The sequence below is a fragment of the Chionomys nivalis genome, chromosome 14 (genome assembly GCF_950005125.1).
Source record: "Chionomys nivalis chromosome 14, mChiNiv1.1, whole genome shotgun sequence".
Classification (NCBI taxonomy): Eukaryota; Metazoa; Chordata; class Mammalia; order Rodentia; family Cricetidae; genus Chionomys; species Chionomys nivalis.
Window position 1 is genome coordinate 40,524,766 of NC_080099.1, and position 21,605 is coordinate 40,546,370.

The following is a 21,605-nucleotide window of genomic DNA, read 5'->3' on the forward strand; positions in this document are numbered from 1 at the left end:
CTCTCTGAGCCATTATGTTTCCATATCCATGGAGCTTCCTACATTTCTCCAGACCTGATAAACTCAGTGGGCCTGACTTAATCCGCTCAGACTGAGGGTGAATGTGGTCCTGCTTTCCCCCGTGTACCTGCTACTTCCCTTGGTAAGAGTGGCCCTGGGTGGGCACAGTGGCTTGTAGCCTCCTGGTACACCAGTCCTGGCTCTTGGGGGCGTTCTTGACTGGGCAAACTGGGCAAACCATCTCCACCCCTAGCATAACCTTTTGCTAGAGGGCAATGAACCTTCCCTAGTCTAGGAGGATAATTACCCACCCCTGGGACAGGCTTGACCATCTTTACTTGTATTGTTATACCATGGAGTCTTCTGTGCACTGCTCCTCAGGATTTTAAAGCCTCCGAGAAGCTCCCTGGCACACAGTTTGGCTCTCTTCTTACTTTTCTCTAGGAACTTCAGCTCAGCACACATCTTGCCACATTTGTGCTTGAGTCACCCAGATAGACCTCTTCCTTCTGCTCTACTTTCCTTTATTTCCTCTAGTGTGTTCTTTTACTTTACGGACACTCTTCCCCTGCTGGTCTAAGTCAGGGAGCTGCCAGAGCCTTTCCTACTTTATAAAGGTTTTGACCACCGAAGGACTGAAGCCGTTAAAGCTCTATAACATCCTTGAGGTTCCTGCCGGGTCAGCATTTTCTCTAACTTGTCTGTGAACACCGTTCTCTCTGGCCCAGTGAAATGGGGTCCAAACACAGTTTTCATTTATTTATTTTTTATTCCTAGTTCCCTCAATAGTACCTGCCCCCTGATATTTATGGAGACTTCAGACAGAGATAACTAAATGTCCTAATGGCTTTGTTAAGCCAGTCGTTGGGGACCAGTTTCCCTCACACTGTCACGGGTTATGCAGTATTTTCCTTAAGAAGGGATGAGAAATTACATCACTCAGCTTTTCTGCATCCACAGCTGTTAGACTGATCCATCCGTTTCCACATCCCACAACCCCACAAGCCAGCCTGAGACAGGCTCCTTCATTGCTTGTTTTAAAAAATCTTCTCTAATTCCAGCAGTTCAAATGCTGAATATTTCCTGGTATCACTAATATTTTTGTGTTGGACCGTTGTTAATGCCCCTAGCTATACACTGGATTACAGATTATCCCTTTTTCTATTAAAGGATGGACTTGAGTATTATCTTTTATCTTTTTTACCATGTTCTCCCCTTCCTCCTCACTCTGAATCTTCCCATGAGTTCAGAGTTCTTGGATCCAAGGAAGAGCTTTTGATCACAAATCTAACTTGTATTCACTTTTTTTTCTGGCCCCTAAGCCTTAAGAATCAGCAAGCCGCCGGGCAGTCGTGGCACATGCTCTTTGTCCCAGCACTCGGGAGGCAGAGGCAGACAGGTCTCTGAGTTCAAGGCCAACCTGGTCTACAAGATCTAGGTTCAGGACAGGACAGACAGGCTCCAAGGCTACAGAGACAGGACAGACAGGCTCCAAGGCTACAGAGAAGCCCTAAGATGGCTCAGCAGTTAAGAGCACTGACTGTTCTTTCAGAGTACCCAGGTTCAGTTCCTAGCACCCACATGGCAGCCAACAACTGTCTGCAACTCTAAGATCTGACCAGACACCCTCACCAGACATATATACAGGCAAAACACTAGTGCACATAAAATAAAAATAATAAATTATTAAAGCAAAAAGAATCTGCAAGCCAGCACCTCCATCTCATCCTCTTGTTTATATAATTTACTTGCCAAGTCAGAGGCTAACACAGAGGATGCTAACAAACAACTTTCTGTTTGGACTCAGATGCATTTCTAACTACACACAACAGAAGCTAGGTAATCTTAACTGCTTGCTGACAGTTTTGACCCTTGTGCACTAATCTCAAGGATTGTAAAAGTCCTCTAAACCTTTAACTGTTTTCAGGCATCTCCATATTCATGTGATAGACCCCACTCATCAAGCAGGCATGCCACCCCAACCACATAAATGAAGATTGCCAGCCTGGGATTCCTTCCACAGACACTCTTAACCCTGAAGGATCAACCTTAGTTGCTTGTCTCACTACACTTAACATGAACCATGCCTCAGTACCACTATCATTTCAGCATGTCTGGGAGAAGAACCGTATCCTGAGTGTGTTCAAACTGATACAAATGTATACAAATAACACAAATGTGATACAAAGGACACAAAGAATATTGTAAATAGTTGAGTCTTATTTTTGCTGTTGATCCAGGGCAGTCACACATAACATTTATGATTTCTTTTTTTCAGTAATTTATTTATTTTTATTTTATGTACATTGGTGTTTTGCCTGCATGTATGTCTATGTGAGGGTGCTGGATCCGCTGGACCTGGGTTCCATACAGTTGTGAGCTGTCATGTGGGTCCTGGGAGTTGAACTTGGGTCCTCTGGAAAAGCAGCCATTGTTTTTAACTGCTGAGCCATCTCTGCAGTTCCCATTTATTATTTTTTAATTTGTATATAGGGGCTACAGTGTACCCAACTGAATGCATATTTTTTTTTTTTTCTAGAATGTAAGTGTGTGTTTTGTTTTGTCTTTTTTGAGACAGTATCACATATAGCTTGGGATGGCTTCAAGCTTTCTATGTGGCTAAGGATGACCTTGGGCGTCTGCTTTTAACTCCCATGTACTGTGGTTACAGGTATTTGCCACCATTCCTGGCCTTCAGTAATCACACACACACACACACACACACACACACACATTTGGTTTTTCAAAACCGGGTTTCTCTGTGTAGCCCTGGATGTCCTGGAACTTGCTCTGTAGACCAGACTGACCTCAAACTCAGAGATCCCCCTGCCTCTGCCTCCTGAGTGCCGGATTAAAGGTGTGCACCACCACCACCTAGTTAGTAACCATGCTTTCAAATGACTGACTTTGTTTTCTTTCAGGCATGCGCCTGGCTCTGGCCGATGCTGGTGACACTGTTGAAGATGCCAATTTTGTGGAAGCCATGGCAGATGCAGGTATCCTCCGTTTGTACACATGGGTAGAGTGGGTCAAGGAAATGCTCGCCAACTGCAGCAGCCTCAGAAGTGGACCTGCCAACTCGTTCAATGATCGTGTGTTTGCCAGGTAATCCTGGGCCAGCGCCGTGCCATGGGAGTTGTGTCATCCTCCTGGTTTTCAGGGTGTCTGTTTCTCCTTTTTTTCTAAGATGAGTTAAACGATAGCGATAACTGCTATTTGCTGAGGGCCTCTCTAGCCTCAGAGCAACGTCATGTGCTAACAGTGTATCTGGCTCAGCCTTGGGGATGAGGAAATTGAGACTCAGCAATTATTTCGTTAAATGCCTTGATGTAGTAATAGGAAACTTGGGATATGAATTTGTCTGTATCTCCAAAACCTCTGCATAACATTACTCCCCCATCACAGTAGCATCAAACGGTGACAGGAAAACAGGCTAAGAGAAAAGGAGGAACACCTTAAAACAGCTAAGACTTTTGGTGGCCTTGTGTTGGGAGTGATGAGTAAGACTTCCTGGGTGAACAGAGCACCTACTAACTGGGAATTTAGTAGTAGGTGTGAAGAGGATTCAGGGAGACTGGGAATTCTGGGTTTCTTGAATAAATAGACAGTAGTCTTGCAGGGAAAGGAGAAAACACATATAATCTTTGGGAAGTGCAGTATATTTAAAGGCATGAAACAGGTCAGGGCCAGCTCAAGTCAAATTGAATCTGGGGTGATGAGAGGTGTGTTTCCTAATAGCTTGTAACTATTTCTTAACACCAGTAAATCCTGGCTACCGCCTTAGTATGCATTTTTCATAGTGTGTATAAGGAGCATTAACAGTGATTTCAATGAGGAAGTATTTGGGGAGACAGGGTCTCACGCTACCCTAGGCTGACTTTGAACTTATACAGTCCTGCCTCAGCCTCCCAAGTACCTGAATCACAGGCCACCATGCCCAGCTCTACCAAGAAACTTAACAAACAACAACAACAAAAACACTGCTAAGTGTGTTATTATGAACAGGAGCTCTGGATAGTGAAAGCCAACATTGCATACAAGTGGGTAGACAGACTACAGTTTTAAAGAGGACAAAGTAGTTTTATGTTGGACAGTTCTTTTTAAAACCCCAAATTTTGAAAGTGTACATGTGTGTCCCCATCCCCACCCCCACCCCCCGTGTGTGTATGTGTGTGTGTGTAAGAGAGAGAGAGAACAACCTCAGGCATTGACCCTTGCTTTCCACCTTGTGTATACCACACTAACTGGACTGGGGGCTTCCTGGAATTCTCCTGTCTCAGCCTCCCATCTCACCTTGATGCACTGATATTACAGACAGGCATTGCATCATCTGGCTTTAGTTGAGCCCTGAGCATCTGAGCTTAAGCTGTCATGCTTGTATGGCATGAGAACCCACTTTACTCACTGAGCCGTCCCGGTCCCTGGCCCTTGTACTGAGCAATTTGTAATGTTTTTGGTCTCTTACTGATTTTGCTGGTTATCGATCTATGTATATGTATATATTTTATATATATATAAAATATATAAGTACAGGTCTGTCATATAAATATATTATGTAAACATAAATATACAATATTTAAAAATTCATAAAATACATAGTTGTCTTTAAACTGAATAGATTTTCTTTCCCTATTCAATAGTGAAATGAATGCAGGAATTATAAAAACAGATCAAAACTATGAAAAGATGATGTTTAAAGAAGCTTTGAAAACAGGTTTTTTTGAGTTTCAGGTATGCTATTATTTTGGTCTCTAAAACATGTCAGCATTAATATGATGTATTTCCTCCTTTTTCTTCTTGCTGTGAGATAATTGCACGCCCAAAGCACAGACTGAAAATCTTTTCAGTGAGTTTTCTAAGTGTTCTGATAACTGTGGTTTTAAAGTAGCTTTCTTTGACGTTGTGTCTGTGGCATCTTCCTAGTATAGGAAATTCTGCTCTTATTTTACCTATGAGCGTTAAGAAGTACTCCTGCCTCCACTTAGGTAGGTACCACCGTACCCTGATACACAAAAGCATTGTAAATAAATAAATATGAAGACAAAAGTATAATTAATAGCCATAAACAAAAGCAAATGCTTTCTGAGTTTTTCCACAAGGTGTCAGTATTTTTTCAAGTTTGACATTTCAAGGGCCACATGTAGCTCAATCAGTTTTGTAAAATGTCACATTGGGATTTATGTAACTTGGTTTTCAGATGTGGTTAAATAAGGCCAAGTGCTGAGTGTAGACATCCTGCCTTCATAGCCCTTTATATTAGTGTTACTCTGGGCACTGCTCAAAGCCCGACCTTATAAAACAGCTCAGAAACCTAGCTTTATGCCTCACTGACATAAACATGCCTTAAAATGCCTTAAAAAAAATGAACATAGAGGGCTCATGCCCATATTCCCAGTACTTGGGAGACTAAGGCAGGAGGATAGCTGTTAGTTTGAGGTTAGCCTGGATCAAAGAGTGTGGTTGTAAAAATGGAGGTAGTGCAAGCTTAGGGTGCACTGGAACGCTCTGTTGCAGACCCTAAACCAGGTAGACAAGCAAAATTCTGAGACTTTTGTTCTTTATTTTTCTTGCAGTCAAGAAAATTGAAGCAATTTTTGGTTTATTTTAAACCCAGGGCCTTGCATGTGCTAGGCATGCATTCTTGCTACTCAGCTACATTTCCAGCCTTCTTTCTTGAGAATCATTAATATAAAGACATAATATTCTCTGGAAAAAATATTGTTTTTATACTGTAGAGTTTTAAAAATAAAGTGAAACTTTTATAATAACTTATTATGGAATTTTTTAAAAGACTAAGACAATGCATTAAAACCAAGAAACCGAATATTTTGTCTTTGTTTTAAAGAAGATGCTGAAAATGATAAACCATTTGAAATTTTGTATAGGCTGCGAAAGATAAATACCGTGAACTGGCCACAGAAGGGATGCACAAAGAGCTTGTGTTTCGGTTTATTGAAGTTCAGACAATCCTTCTGGCTCCATTCTGTCCACACTTGTGTGAGCACGTCTGGACACTGCTGGGAAAGGTCCGTACATCGCTGGGTTTTAAATGTTAGCAATGTGATCATATGCTTGTTGTCTACTATTTACTTACCGTCTGCATTTGTGTATGTTCAGATGTACATTCGAGTACATGTGTAACATTGTTCTTCCAATGGTTAAAAAGGTGGAAATTCTTTAGAGAGAGCTGGAAACAACAGAACGAGGTGATTATGAACAAAGATATAAGGGTATATTTATATAAATGCTCTTGTTTTATATAAAACTCCTGGGATATATAGGGCTGCATGTCAAGGATGCTATGTCACATTCGTAAGGTGAAGATAAATTCAGTGATCTTCCTAGGCTTGCAGATCAGTAGATTGCTCTGATTCATGTTCCTCTCCAGCCTCCTTAGCCGTGCATTTGTGCTTCTCAGTCTATGAGCATGCGTGGAACTGTGCTAGTGATCTATATGCCAAATAGCCATACTTTTAATGTTGGACGTATTAATAGGATAAAAACCGAGAGCATGCATAATTTATATAATAATGATTAAATTTAGGCAAATTAACATTACATAATTTTCTTTGAAAGTGAGCATATGTGTGTGGGTATTAATATGCTTGTACAAATGGATGCTAATTAGGAATGTAGAGTCAGACTTCACAGCTTGAATTCCAGGGAACATTAGATCAGGGACTGTAGAAGTGTGCTATGTGTAGTCAGGTTTGAACTTGGGGCACACAATTCCAGATGGTAGCCATGGTGTGAAACTGTAAGCAAGGCCTGGAAAGCAAGTGTTGTTTAATTTCACTCAATCTTTTTTTTTTTTTTTTTTTTTTTTTGTTAAGCCTGATTCAATTATGAATGCCTCATGGCCTGTGGCAGGTCCCGTGGATGAATCCTTGATCCGTTCTTCACAGTATCTCATGGAAGTAGCACATGACCTTAGGTTACGGCTCAAGAATTATATGATGCCAGCTAAAGGGAAGGTGAAGTCATCCTCTAAGTAGTTTTTTTTTTTTTTAAATAATTTATTTCTTTTATGTGCATTGGTGTTTTGGCCTGCATGTATGCCTTTATGAGGGTGTTGGAACTGGAGTTACTGACAGTTGTGAGTTGCCATGTAGGTGCTGGGAATTGAACCCAAGTCTTCTGGAAGAGCAACCGGTGCTCCCAACCACCGAGCCATCTCTCTAGCCCAGTTTTTAAAAAAGATCATTTCTTAAAGTATGTGGTTAGATAGCAAACTAGTGATTAAAATGGGTACTGCTGTGTATACTGCGGACATAGCTCTGAGGCATGTATGTTCTTTTAAAGGTCTGGAGCATGTGTGTTCTAACTGCTAAGAGTCTGAAATGTACATATTCCAGTTGCTTAAGGGTCTGAAGAATGTTTTAATTCTTAAGGGTTTGAAGGATATATAACTGTTTAAGGGTTTGTAGCGTGTATGTTTTAGCTGTTAAGGGTCTGAAGGATGCCTTTCCACCTGTTATGGTGGTTGTCTAGGCACTGAGTGTTTTCATCTTTGGTTTACATAAGAACCAATGTGGTTTTTTTTTCTTCTCCTGTGCAGAAGACTGACAAACAGCCACCACAGAGGCCCTCCCACTGCACTATCTACGTGGCAAAGAACTACCCTCTCTGGCAGCACATCACCCTGTCCGTCCTGCGAAGCCACTTTGAGGTGATGTTGATTTTCCTCCCTACTATTGCGGGAGGATTGTTCTCATTGTCAATCCACTGAGCCAGGAAAGGCACCCGAATCAAGGACAGAGTCGGTGGTTGGCTGACCCTGTTCTCCATGCTTTCCCCAATCCAAAAGCCTTGGAAATCCTCCTCTGCCCCTCCTTTTCTCTTCTTGTCCCTCTCTATTCGACTTCTTCAGTCCTCCAAACATCTCTATGGCTAATTCTGGTCAGCCAGTTACTTACAGAGGCCCCCGCCACCTGCCTCCTGAGTGTTGGGATTAAAGGTGTGCTTCTACTCTTGCCTCTACTTTTCTTTCTTTCTTTTTTTTTTTTTAATATTTTTATCTGTATTATTATAATACATATAGTTTATTATTTTAAGTTGTTGCCTGCATGTATATATGTCTGTGCACCATATACATGCCTGTCCATTGGTGATCTATGACAAATGTTTTGTTGTTGTTGTTTTGAATAGATAGAAATGATATTATTTTTGATCTCAGAAACTAGGGAATCTTTCTTCCCCCCAGGAGAGTATTCAAAAGCAGTCATATTTCAGGACTAGAGAGATGGCTTTTGCTGAAGATCTGAGTTTGGTTCTTAGTACTTATTGTCAGGCAGGTCACAGCTGCCTGCACTTGTAGCTCCAGGGGGATTTGCTGCTTCTCAGCTCCATGGGCACCTGCTTTCGTGTGCACACATATACACACACACTCACACTCACACTCAATTATGGGGAAAAGTCTCTCCTGAAGTCTTCATATATAATGTTTTGTGTATGAAATGTATTGCTTTCCATTTTAACTTGACCGGTGAAATGATAAGATCTTTGAACTGGAGAGCAAGATCTTTGTAAGACTGCTTCAGTCTTTTACCAGGAGGGGCTGCTTTCATTAAGAAAGGTGAATATTCAGTGCACTACACATGTTTCCCATGCCTCTGTTCAGAAGCGAGGGTCTTTCTGCATCAGCCACTGAACTTACCTTCATGATGCTGGGCTGAGCACCTCCTCCAGCAGCCGCCTTCTGCAGCTGGCACAGTTCCTGCAGGCAGACCCGTGGTCTCATATCATCTTTTAAATGCTTCTCTTTACACTCCTCTCCTGCTCCCATTTTTAGGCCAACGGTGGGAAATTGCCTGATAACAAAGTCATTGCTTGTGAACTAGGCAATTTGCCAGAATTGAAGAAATATATGAAGAAAGTTATGCCGTTTGTTGCCATGATTAAGGTAAGTGAGTGTGGACCTTGGATAGCTGTGACCATTTGAGAAATGGTTAGCTAGGACAGAAGAGGGAAAGGGAAAAGCCTTCACAGTCTCCTCCAGTGACATACTAAAATAGTACTCTTCAGTCAGTGGTTGTGAGACTTGAACAGTCAGATTTTGAATTTACCTGCAGGGTTGCTGAAAATATTAAAATATGTATTCCGGAAGAAAATTAGGCTTAGAGTTGCTGCACTGACTTATTCCTGTGCTCTCCCCTTGTCCCTTTACAATTTTGGGAAGAAATGTGTTCTTTGGGGTCAGTGGATCCCTCTGACACATCTCTGTGGGTTAGCTGAGCTGCATGCATTGCAGTGACAGTGGCTACATTCGGGTTAGTGGTTAGAGCAGTAGGCTAGTGAGTTCTTTGTTATGAAAGAGTTGAGTTCTTTAGGATCTTAGTATTAGATTTTTCTTTTATTTTTTAATTAATTCTTTTGATACAGGGTCTCACCATGTCATGTAGTCCTGGCTAACCTGGAACTCTATATAGATCAGACTGGCCTCAAGCTCACAGAGATCTCCTGCCTGCTTCTGCCTCTCTCTTTCTCTCCCACTCTTCTCCTCTCTCTCTCTCTCTTTTAATCTGAGACAGGGTTTCTCTGTATAGTCCTTGCTGTCCTGGAACTTGTTTTGTAGACCAGGCTGACCTCAAACTAAGAGATTCTCCTGCCTCTTACTCCTGTATGCTGGGATTAAAGGCATGTGTCACCATTCCCAGAAGTAATATATTCTTAAATAATATTTTTTATTAGCCAAGCAAAACATCAGTGGTTTGCAAATGTTGAGATGAATGTGAGAATAAGAGAATGACTTTCTTGGGCTGGGTATATGGCCGTGTGGTAGAGAGCTTGCTTACCATGTCCAAAGCTCTGGGTTTGATCCCTGGCACCACATTAAACCAGATGCGATGGCGCACACCTGTTCCGGCGTAAATGAAAGGCAGACGGAAATTATAATAAAATATTCAGCTTTAATTAGGGAAAGACTCACAGAACCAAAGTTCCAGCAGAGAACAGGAAAGCAGAAGAAGGGGCGGCTGGGAGCACGCCAGCAATCTTTATAAGTAAAAAATATCCTCGGGGGACCCCGCCCCCTGCTAGCAAGGTGATTGGCTAGGTCTTCCCTACATCTCCCCTTTTTGTCTAAATAAGATAGAGCCAAACCAAATACAACTATATACAATAGGAACAAATAATAAATATACTAAACGTTCTATTTCAAAGAATCTAAATAATGTAGAGAGTAACTACAATTATCTAATCTTTAACTCCGTCAAAGATCTGAGAAGGGAAATTAATATTACCTAACAAACGAGAGATATCCAAAATGTGCAACAATTGACAGAGACAACTGACTACCTGGGCAATCACCCAAAGTCTTGTTTGTAATGTTGAGTTAACCAACTTTGGCTAAGGCCTAACATAATTGACATACCATTATTAAAGGCAAGGAACTTTCTTAGAACTATCCTACCCTGTCTTGGCAAGATAAGACATCCTGTTTTATCCACTTCTGGATATTTTGTATCTTTGTCAGTAGTTGAGGTATGGGCTTTTCTTAACCCAAAGGCCAGTTCTGTCAAGAAGACAAGCTCCCAGTGGAGTGTCTCTGGTGCTCAATGTTCTCTCGGGAGTAGAGTGGTGTTGCCAGGAGTAATTGTGTCTCGTTGGCACAGAATTCTAGGTTAGATTAAAGGCCATTTTTCTACAGTTCTTCGAAGAGGCTGAAGATCATACTATCTATACTCAATATAATCTCTATGTATCTAAAAAACCTGGTTAAGCTAAAAATAAATATGACAAACATATAATTCTCAATACCTATCTGACTTGAAGACTAAGAGAATAAACAACTGTGCAATATATGAAGACAATGATCTTCAACTGTAAACAATGTTATTATATAAATAGTATCAGAGGTAGAAATGTACATTGTAATATGGTAGATGTATCAATACAATATAGACAAAGTTATAAGCATACTCTTATACAAAAATAGAGGTAGGAACACTCACATTCAATATTCAATATACAAGAAACAGTACCAATACAATTTTCTAAAAACAGTAATTCACAAATACCAATCATCCCATCAAACCAGTTAATCCCCCCTTTATTTATTTATATTTTTGAAAATACCCCTAATTCCATAAAATATCTCCTTATCCCCTCAACCCTAAACCAACCAGTTAAAGATGTCCCTAACCCTGAGGGCAAACTCTGTTGGGAGAGGGGATGTCGTCCTCTAAGATTGCTTCTATCTGACATGGGGGCGACGTTCTCTTAGGGGGTCCTGTGAAAGCAAATGATGGTAAAATTCCCAATTTAACCTTTGACCTAAGAAAATTGTAACTAGTCTCTGAGTGTTTTGAGAAGGTCCAGCCAGAGTGTTGTCAAAAATGCTGGGTCTCCCCTACACACACCTATAATTCCAGTACTTGTGAGGTGGAGCCAGGAGGATAAGAATTTCAAGGACCCAAAACCAGCCAGGGCTACACAAGAGACCGTTTCTAAAGAAATCGCCTTTCTAGTACTTTTGTAGGAAAGGAAACAGAACTTAGGTGATCTCTTAGTCCATCTTTTTCTGCATAACAGGTTACTACAGGCTGGATAATTTTTTTTCTTTCTCTTTTTGTGATGTTGGCAGTTAAATGTAGTGCTTTGTACATGTTAGGCAAGCATCCTACCCATTTGTATGGACACTAGGAGTTCCTTTGTCTTGTGGTTCTGAGGGTTGGGAAGCTAGAGCAGCACTGGCCCCTGCCTTTGTGCTGTGTCTCTATGGGGGAAGGACAGGCGGGCACCTGCAGTGCACACAGGTCAGTAACTCACACTCCCTGTAAAGGCACTGATCAACTGCAGTTGGTAACCTAAAGTAGAGGACAGTAGAATCATGTGGGGCCACTTTCCCAGGAAGGTAACGCATTGTGTTACACAGCTGGAGTTGTACTTATTAACTAGGATCACTAAGGTTATGTTTTGAGTAGCAAGTATTTAATGTTGAAGAAAGTAAAGCATAAGAAATTGTTTTTTGAATATGACAAGATTATCTGAATACCTAGATAGTGTGATAGCATCAGTTTTTCTTTAAGTTTTACAGGCATATCTTTGGGGTTTTTAATATTTGTTTTCTTGGAAAATTAAAAAATATTAGCTAAAGAGATTTTTTTTTCATAAATTTCTTTGATTTCTGTGGCTTGTACAATAAGTCATCTAAATGCACAGTTTTAAAACCGTGTTTGTTTTCAGTGCCTCAAAATCCCATACCTTCCAGTGTTTTCAGTACTTCTTTAAATCTTATTTTACATGGCAATTCTTTTGAACAGGTAATTTCTTTAACAAGCAAACATAGATAAGGGAAACCCATTGAGTCAAAAGCCTTTCCTTTACCTGATGAAATGTAAACATTTCTTATCAATGATTGATTACTTAATGACAGATTCTTTTAAGCATGTTTTTAATATGATTTTGTTTTTCAAAATCATTTGGCTCTTAGGAAAATATGGAGAAGAAAGGGCCGCGAGTCTTGGATTTACAGTTGGAATTTGATGAGCAGGCAGTACTTATGGAGAATATAGTCTACCTAACCAATTCTCTCGAGGTAAGAGGGCCAGAAACTGTATAACTAATTACTGTGGTTTCCTATAAAACTACAGTCCAACTCTACAGCCTGTTAGGATACGTTTCATAAACATCATGTTCAATCTTTAGAACTTTTACTAAATATGTAATTAATAAATGTTTTTCAGATGAAAGTAGATGACTGGATATAAAAGTCGCAGAAAGAATGATCTGTCACCTTACTCATTTATCAATTATATGTAAAACATGGGCTGTGTGTAGCTCAGGATTCTCTCTGGATTATCTTTAAAGCACTTAGGAGAATCCATGCACATGTTATTGTCCCAGTTTCAGATCTCAGAGTTACAGAATTGACTTAATTATAATCTTGTGGTCCCGGTCCATTCTCAGTCACAGCTTACACAGAATCTAAAAATGCCTTCCCTTATCTGAGGCAAAAGGAAAACTAATTTGCTTTAGAATACTGTTGGAAGACTCAGAATGTGGTTCTAATGATAAACTGGGCAGGTTTAGAGCAACTGAGAACTGTTTCAGGACCACAGAGCTGAAGGAGAATTCTACGTGAGGATTTGTTTTATTCGTTATCCCTGTGCATTTGCCACCAGTGATTGACCCCAGGCCTTATGCTGCCTAGGCCTGTGGATCATGAAGTCCAGGATAAGTAGACGTCTGTATTGTGTATATCTCTAAATGCTCGTATGTATGTATGTATGTATGATGTATACACACATGCACATTTTTGTAGGTCAGAAACTCCTTTTGGTCCTTTTCATGTGGACAGTAGGCACATACCTCAGAGTCATCTATTCAGAAATCTGCAGTGTGTTATGTTACTGAGCTATTCTTCTGCTTATGTGGCATCTGAAATGATAACTTTGGAGCTTCTGTTGTTGAGGTGGAAGCTTTCATACTGGCGGGTAGAGCCAGATTCCGGTATAGAAAGGGACACACAACTGTGTAAAAAACAATGCCGTGAAACAGCTAAGATGAATGTTCATAACAGATTGTAGATTTCATTTAACATTTATAAGGAAAACAATAAAATTGTGCAGATCATTTCATATTAAGTGGAGAAACCGAGATAAATAAAATGAAGTGGTGATTAATTTCAGTCATACTAAGTGCTACTCATGACTTTCGTTTTCCTATCCATTTAGCTAGAACATATAGAAGTCAAGTTTGCCTCTGAAGCAGAAGATAAAGTCAGGGAAGACTGTTGTCCTGGGAAGCCGCTTAATGTTTTCAGAACAGAAGTAAGTTGAAGAAGCTGTATTGAATCATTGCCTCTTAGGCCTAGACAAGAGCAGCACCTGTCATTCATGTGTGGAAGGAAGTGAATCTGAAAGGTTAGAATGGGGCAGAACATAGGTGTTCTGTTACTCTGGCTTGTGCAGTACTGGTTATATTGTATTGAAGTATTGTTTATTATTTGTAGTTTTAAAAAACAAAGTAAGATGTTCTGAACCTGGGTTTTTTGTTTTATTTTGTTTTGTTGTTGTTGCTTTTTTTTTTTTTTTTTGAGACATGTTTTCTCAGCATAGCCTTGATTGTCCTGAAACTCACTCTGTAGTCCAGGTTAGCCTCAAACTCACAGAGCTCTGCCTGCGTCTGCCTCCCAAGTGCTGGGATTAAAGGCATATGCACCACCACCCAGCTCTGAACCTGGTTTTTACTCAAAGAAAGAAAAAAAAATGGGTAAGACTTTTGAACAGTGACAAAGCTTTCAAATGTCCTATTCCGACTAGTTAGCTGTTGTGCAAGCTTTTTGCTTTTTGGTTTAAAGCAGGCAGGTTCATCAATGCTAGAATTGCCTCCTACCTCTTATTTTTTGGTAGAAGTATAAAAGTCTTACAGATTCTATTTAGCCTCCAAGTATTCACTCAGATTTGGGCTACAATTATGACTCCGTAGAATATCCTTTGACCATATTTAATTGAAAATAATGGTTTATTTTGGAAGAGTAGGGTGATCACATTCATGGAGACCTTCTGAGTTTATTTTGTGATAATTCTCTCATCGTCTCGCAGTATGGCTTGCAGAAGTACAGCCATTTGGCCCACAGAAAAGAGTAAATAAAATAGTGTTCTTTATAGAGCTGTAATGTTCCCTTGGGGGATGGAAGCCATGTCTATAAAGTGTTTCTTCCGATGCCTGACCTGCAGTAGAGAGGTTGAACAAGAGATGGTAGTGGTGGGAGAGAAAATGCAGTTATTGCTACCGTCTGTCAACAGGGTTGGTACATGCAGCTGTAGTCTGTTTCCCCAAGGCCTCTGGGTGGAAACATGAGCTCACCCAGTTTTTCTGTCTTGTCTTGTCATGGGATTTTATGCAGAATTAGAAATGTCTTTAGTGGGTATTGAAAATATAGTAGAGATTGCCCTTATTTATGGCGGTATTCAAGCTTAATGTGTATAACTTATATCTTTACTCTCCTAGCCTGGTGTGTCAATCTTCCTAGTAAATCCCCAGCCGTCCAATGGCCACTTCTCAACCAGAATCGATGTCAGGCAAGGAGACAGCTGTGATTCCATAATCAGACGCTTAATGAAAATGGACCGAGGAATCAAAGGTAAAATCTTTCCCTTGAAGCTCCTACGTAGCAGAAGCTCATGTATTGATGAGTTGTAAATAGAAGGGACAGAAAGAGCTCTTCTGACAGCTGTGTAACACCGTGGGAAGATAATTGAGCCCCAAACTGGAAACCTAGATTTTTTTGGTCTTGTTTGGGCTTAGGTAGTTTGGTAACTTTGTGTCACGTAAATGCCAAGCTGGTTCTCTTTCAATATCATGAGTACTCTGAATTGGATATTTTTTTCAGTATCCTGTCTGGTTCTAAATTACAAGTGATTTATGTCTTTTAGAGGTAATTCAAAATTAGAAACATATACCCTTACTATTCTAGACTCAGTTGTCCAGCTGGGTCTCTTCCTAGGGAAAGAGGAGAATTAGAATGAGGTTTTGAGCATCCAAACTACCTGGGCTCCCACAAAGCCATTACGTGCAATAGGATCAAGAACCCATTGCCATTGTTCTTCAGTTCTCAGTAGTCCTCATTGTCCAGGTAGTTTGGATGCTCACCTTAATAGACCTGGATGGAGGTGGGTGGGCCTTGGACCTCCCACAGGGCAGAGAAACCTGCTTGCTCTTTGGGCTGAGGAGGAAGGAAGACTTGATTGGGGGAGGGGGAGGGAATGGGAGGTGGTGGCGGGGAAGAGGCAGAAATCTTTAATAATTAAATAAATTAATTAATAAAAAAAAAGAATGAGGTTTTGAATGTCCTCCATTCATTAGCTTATTGACCCTTTTACAAATTCAACATAAGTATCATCATCGTCATCGTCATCATCATTAACCCCTTGTATAGATAGTAGAATGGAAGCTCACAAAGGGAAATTTACTCAGCTGGAAAATCTCAAGCCTAGAATTCAAACTGTTAGATTCCAAAGCTTCTGTTTTTTTTTTTTTCTTTTAAACTGTGTTTCTCTAGGCAAAATACATATACAATCTCAATTTCTGATCTAGATTAGGAGTATATGTTCTGTGATTAAATTCAATATAAACACCCTCTCCCCTCCCCTGAAGGTCTTACTATGCAACCCTGGCTGGCCTGAGACCTGCTATGTAGACCCGATTTCCTGAAACTCACAGAGATCTGCCCGCCTCTGCCTCTTGAGTGCTGTGGCCTCCCTTTTCAGTACCCAGTGTATTCGTTAGTTTTCTTGTTGCTATGAAAAAGTACCTGATAAGAAGCAACATAAGAGAGGAAAGACTTAATTCTGACTCCCAGACTGAGGGTGTAGAGGATAGTGGCCAAGACCTGGCGGTGAGGCTAGCACTTGGCGATTGCCCAGGATCTTGAAGCGCTGGTCACAGTACATTTGCTGTCAGGAAGCAGGCAGGAGAGCCTTGATGCTCAGCTGTCTTCCCTCTGTTCTCCTGAGTCAGCCTGGGACCCGAGTCCAGGGGCCAGTGCCACCCACGTTCAGAATCGGACTTCTCTCCTCAGCTTAACCTCTATGGAAATGCCCTTACATATCCAAATTTGTGCTCCCCTGATTTTTAATGTTGTCAGATTAGTGAAAATAACCCATCACTCTAGCCAGGTCCAGGAGTGGACACGAGAAGCAGCTTAACGTGTCTCTAGGACTTTTCTTCAGGATTATAAAGACTGGCTAATGTTGATGTTCATCTTTTAGGTGATATCTATCTCTCCCATTTCTCCCATCTCTTCTCCCTCATTGTGTATTTTCAGACAGACTCTTACTGTGAAGCCCTAGATGACTTGAAACTCGCCATGTAGACCAGGCTGGCTTTGAACCTGTGGCAGTTCTGCCTCTGCCTCCTAACTGCTGGAATTACAAATGTGTGCCCCCAGGATTGGTCTTCTTCTTATTTAATTTTATGTATTCATTTCTTTGCAGTGCTAGGTTTGAATCTAGGTTCTTATACATGCTAGGCAAGGGATCTCCCATTGAGTTAGATCTCATTTTTAATGGCTTTTACTTGTTACGTATGTGCAGTGCACATACATGTAGGTCGGAGGGCAGCTTGTCAGACTTCGGTCATCAGGCTTGTGCACACCTGTACCTGCAGAGCCATCTTGCTGGCCCTCTTTTCTTTTTGATAGCAATCAAAAATGTGTTAGTTTGGGTAACCTGTTGCCTTCTAGTCCTTTTTGACCGTTCTTCACCATCCCACCTATTCTAGATACTTCACAGAAGTAGTATTGGTCTTTTATTTTAAAGATTCAATATGTTGTATTAGTAAGCTTGTGTGTGTGTGTGTGTAAAGATATGACTTCTCTTGTCCAGCTCTGACCTGACTGAAGCAGTTTCCTCCCTGGCCTCCTGAGTAGCTGCAACTACAGGCATGGGCTACTTTGCCCAGCAGCAGTTTTCCTTTAACTAAGCAAAATGTCTCCCATGGGCTGACATGGGACGCCAGCTCAGTCTGTAAAGTGCTTATTGCACAGATGTGAGGCCTGGGTTTGGATCCCAGCACCAATATTCCAAATCGAAGAAAACCAGCCAGGTGCAGTGACGTGCCATAACCCCAAAGCTGAGGGGATGCGGGGAGACAGATGGCATTCAGGTAGCCAGCCAGTCCAGCTGAAACAGCAAGCTCCAGGTTCTTAATAAATAATAAGGTGGAGAGTGACAGAGGAAGACACTCAGCATTGACCTTCACATACACATATGAGTTTACCCGCATACATGCATATACTACACACACACACACACACACACACACTGTTTTCCAAGATTCATCCATGTTCTTAAAGATTTGTTCTTTATTTTATGTGTGTATGTATGTGCCTGAGTGTATGGATGTGTACCACATGAGTGAAAGTGTCCATGGAGGCCAGAAAGAGGTGTCAGATCTCCTGTAACTGGAGTTACAGGTGGTTGTGCTGCTGGGAACTGAACCTGGGTCTTCTGCAAGATCAACAAGTGTCTTAGTCATTGAGTCATCTCTCTAGCTCATATAGGCATTTATTTCCTGGTGAAATACCACAGAATGGTACATATGCCTTTGGAGCAAATAAGCAGGACTTGAAAATTTGAAAGTATGAATATCTAAGAAGCCATGTTCTGTCTCTTCATATTTGTATTGCTTTTGTTCAGTCTTCAGCAAATTTTCTAATAGGAAGAACACATAGTCCTTAAAGCCATTAGAATGGCTTTTAAAGAAAACAGGTATTTGAGGGAACTCATGGGATTTATTTATTTATTTATTTATTTATTTATTTATTTATTTATTATGTATACAATATTCTGTCTGTGTGTATGCCTGCAGGCCAGAAGAGGGCACCAGACCCCTCTACAGATGGTTGTGAGCCACCATGTGGTTGCTGGGAATTGAACTCAGGACCTTTGGAAGAGCAGGCAATGCTCTTAACCTCTGAGCCATCTCTCCAGCCCCTCATGGGATCTTATTTGAGATTGTGGTATACTAGAGGATGTGTTTCTGCATTGGAAATTGTATTGCGAAGTGTTAAATTGGGGGCTATGAGATGCCTCAGTGAGCTAAGGCACTTGTTAAGCTGATGTCCTTGGTTCCTATCTTGTCATGGAAGAAGAGAAACTTAATTGTCGTCTGAACTACACATGTGTGTTATGGCATGCATACACAAAGATTCACAAAATAAATAAATGTAATAAATTTTATTTATTTATTTTTTTTTGGAGGGGGTTTCCAGGCAGGGTTTCTCTGTATAGCCCTGACCACCCAGGAACTGGCTCTATAGAACAGGCTAGCCTTGAATTCAGATTAGCCTGCCTTTGCCTTCTGAGTGCTGGAATTAAAGTTGTGCACCATTGCTGCCCGGCAGTTTTTTTTTAAGATGTTATCAGCATTCCTATTAAAGGCACTCGGTGCACTGACTGGGTTCCTCAGAGCTGTGCTGGCATTACTGTCTATTTGTTGCCTTTTCTCATGGAGCCTCTGATGTCGTTCTTATCTCTTTATTTTACAAGCTATGAATATATCCAGTGAGTGTGAATCACAGTTTTAAGTTTGGTGTTAGTAGCTGCTATAAATTTGGAAAATGGATAGATGTATTAGCGAAGTTCGAAATTGATATTTGTGTGAGAATCACCAGAAGGGATCTAACCTTGATACTTTCCATGGGCCTTCGTGTTCCTTTGATATGTATGAGGGCTGAGCATATTGAGTATGTAAGATAGAAAAACAGTTCAATTCAATAACACACTTCATAGTCTGTCTGCTGCAGTAGCCAGCGAGTAGTCCAATTAGTGCTAATTGTATTGAGGGTGATTATGATTGAGGGCCGGGAGAAACTCGGCTCAAACCATCATTTCCCTCCACAAAGGCCACTGAGCAACTCTTGATGATAGTGACTTTAAATCACTCACACCTATGCCACATATGAACTAATAACTCGGAGGTGAGAAACTCCATTTCATATTACCAGTCCCCAGGGACTTTCAATCGCTCTTATCTTTTCTCTAAGTGTCTTAAATCTTGTGTAGTTGCAGGCTTAAATTTAACATTTTCAGTGATGAGAGAGATCTAGGATAAGAATAGATAGGAAGGCCACTAAGAAAACCCTACGAATTTATTGGCAGTAATGAACCACATGGCAAAACATCAAAGCAAATGCGTTTTGTCACTTAGAAGACTGATTGAGTGTTAAGGTTTCTTTGAAATAGTTCGAATTAGATTGGTTGAAATGATGAGGGAGACTGTGAGAGAGAGCTGCAGTGAATGTATAAAACCTGCTGGCAGAACTTGTTAAACAGTTTCTATAGCAAAATATTTGGTGCCATTGATGTGCCGGTGAAACTGCAATAGCTGTTACCATGGATTATATCCGCCCAAACAAGATGAAGGCTTGCGGAAGACTGTTGTCTCTCCTGTTTGAGGTTCAGGGCTTCTGCTCTGTCTTGGAGCAGACTGTGTATGGCTTCTGCAGAAACTCGGAACACTCGAAGGCAGGGTTTGCTTTTATGGCAGATGCAGGTAATTGCTCTGTAAGCCCCGAGAGCTCTTCTCTAAACTAGCTGCCTTTCAGTCTTTGTTTCCCAGAGAGAACAGAATGCCTGGAAGACTTGTACTCTGGGTATGACTGCCAGCTGCATTAATGTCTTCTTTGATCTCTTATCCCTTATAGAGCTAAGCTTTGTCCTCTTGAGATGCCGTGAGGGGATGTAGCTCACAGACCACCCAGTGATCATTTTAGAAAAGCTTGGAAGTAATGTAGGAAATGTCATTTGGGGAGGGCAGGTGAAGCATAGCTGACACACTGCTCAGAATGACGTAGACCTAGGACGAGCATTTGTGTCAGTGTTTCCCCCCATATACGAGCAAAACTGTTTGATGCTGAAAGTCTCAGAATTGCTTAAATAAATTTTTTGATTAGATTGTTGAGTCATAAATTTATCCATAGGATAAGTGCTTGTTTGATTTTGGGTTGCTGTTTGGTGTTTTTGTGTGTTTGTGAGGAGCTGTATTACGAGGTTGCACAACAGTAGACCGGATGCCAGTCAGATTAGAGCTCATCTCAAAGTTGCCCCTCTCTCTGTCCCCCCTTCTCTTCCTGGTTCTCACCAACTTGTGTTATAAGCACTTCTTGTCTCTTGAAGAACAGAAGAAATAGGTATTCCTGCTTTTCACAGTGATCATGACTCCTCCAAAATAGCTCAGAGAAGGTCCTTCACCACCAGCTGAGTGCGTCCAGGAGCACCAGAGGCTTGGTGAAGCATGTAAAGGTGATGTAAACCATAGGTTAGCACTTAGAAAAGAACACTGTTCTTCCTCCCTCTTGGTTTGGTGTTCAGATGTGTTACATAGATGCTCTGACTGTTTGGTTCAGGTGTAAAGCTGGGAGGGGATGAAGTTTACAAGATGCGAGCTTTGCTTCTGAGGCCGGGTCCTAAGAATCTGATGAAAATGCCTGTGTTTGGCTGTTATGAGATTGTGTCAGTGACTATATGCAGATACTCACGTTGGTGATCTCTTTTGCTATAGATCTTTCCAAAGTGAAACTGATGCGCTTTGATGATCCTCTGCTGGGGCCGCGACGCGTTCCGGTCCTTGGGAGGGAACACAGTGAGAAGACGCTCATTTCTGAGAGTGCCGTTTTTCATGTGGACCTAGAGAGCAAGAAAGTTCACCTCACTGAGAACGGGCTACGCACAGATATTGGCGACACAGTGGTCTATCTGGTTCACTGAGAAAACTAGTGCAAATTGGAGATTTAATGTGGTTTCTAAGTTACTTCTGCCCTGAGACTCTCAAGCTAGATCTAAATAGACTTCATTTCTAACTGCTGGGTTCTTTATGTAATCATAATTATACCAATTCATTTTTGATTTCTAAATCTAATAAACTTGCATTTTTTTTCACCTTTGGGCCTCTAAGAGAAATGGTTTGTGCTACATTATTTATTTTTAACAAATAATTCTGTTTCCTAGGAGTTTTTAGTCTTTACACAAACGTGTCAGGATGCCCCCTTTTTGGGTCTGTGGTTTATGTTTCAGAAAGGGTCTCACTGTAGCCCAGGCTGGCCTCAGAGCTCATGACCCTCTTGACTCGGTTTCCTGAATGCTGGGATTCTAAGCATG

The 21,605-nt window shown here is 41.1% G+C and overlaps 1 protein-coding gene across 1 annotated transcript in view; it reads left to right on the forward strand.

The window, feature by feature from the left end:
- Positions 1–21,386, forward strand: part of Lars1 (leucyl-tRNA synthetase 1) — a 57,642-nt gene extending 36,256 nt beyond the window's left edge. The window contains exons 23-32 of the mRNA XM_057788959.1: positions 2,922–3,105; positions 4,641–4,731; positions 5,886–6,026; positions 6,834–6,974; positions 7,559–7,669; positions 8,792–8,902; positions 12,434–12,538; positions 13,677–13,772; positions 14,956–15,088; positions 21,010–21,386. Coding sequence (XP_057644942.1) covers positions 2,922–3,105; positions 4,641–4,731; positions 5,886–6,026; positions 6,834–6,974; positions 7,559–7,669; positions 8,792–8,902; positions 12,434–12,538; positions 13,677–13,772; positions 14,956–15,088; positions 21,010–21,215 — 1,319 coding nt within the window. The 3' untranslated portion in view covers positions 21,216–21,386. The remainder of the gene's footprint in view (positions 1–2,921; positions 3,106–4,640; positions 4,732–5,885; positions 6,027–6,833; positions 6,975–7,558; positions 7,670–8,791; positions 8,903–12,433; positions 12,539–13,676; positions 13,773–14,955; positions 15,089–21,009) is intronic.
- Positions 21,387–21,605: the final 219 nt, after the last annotated feature.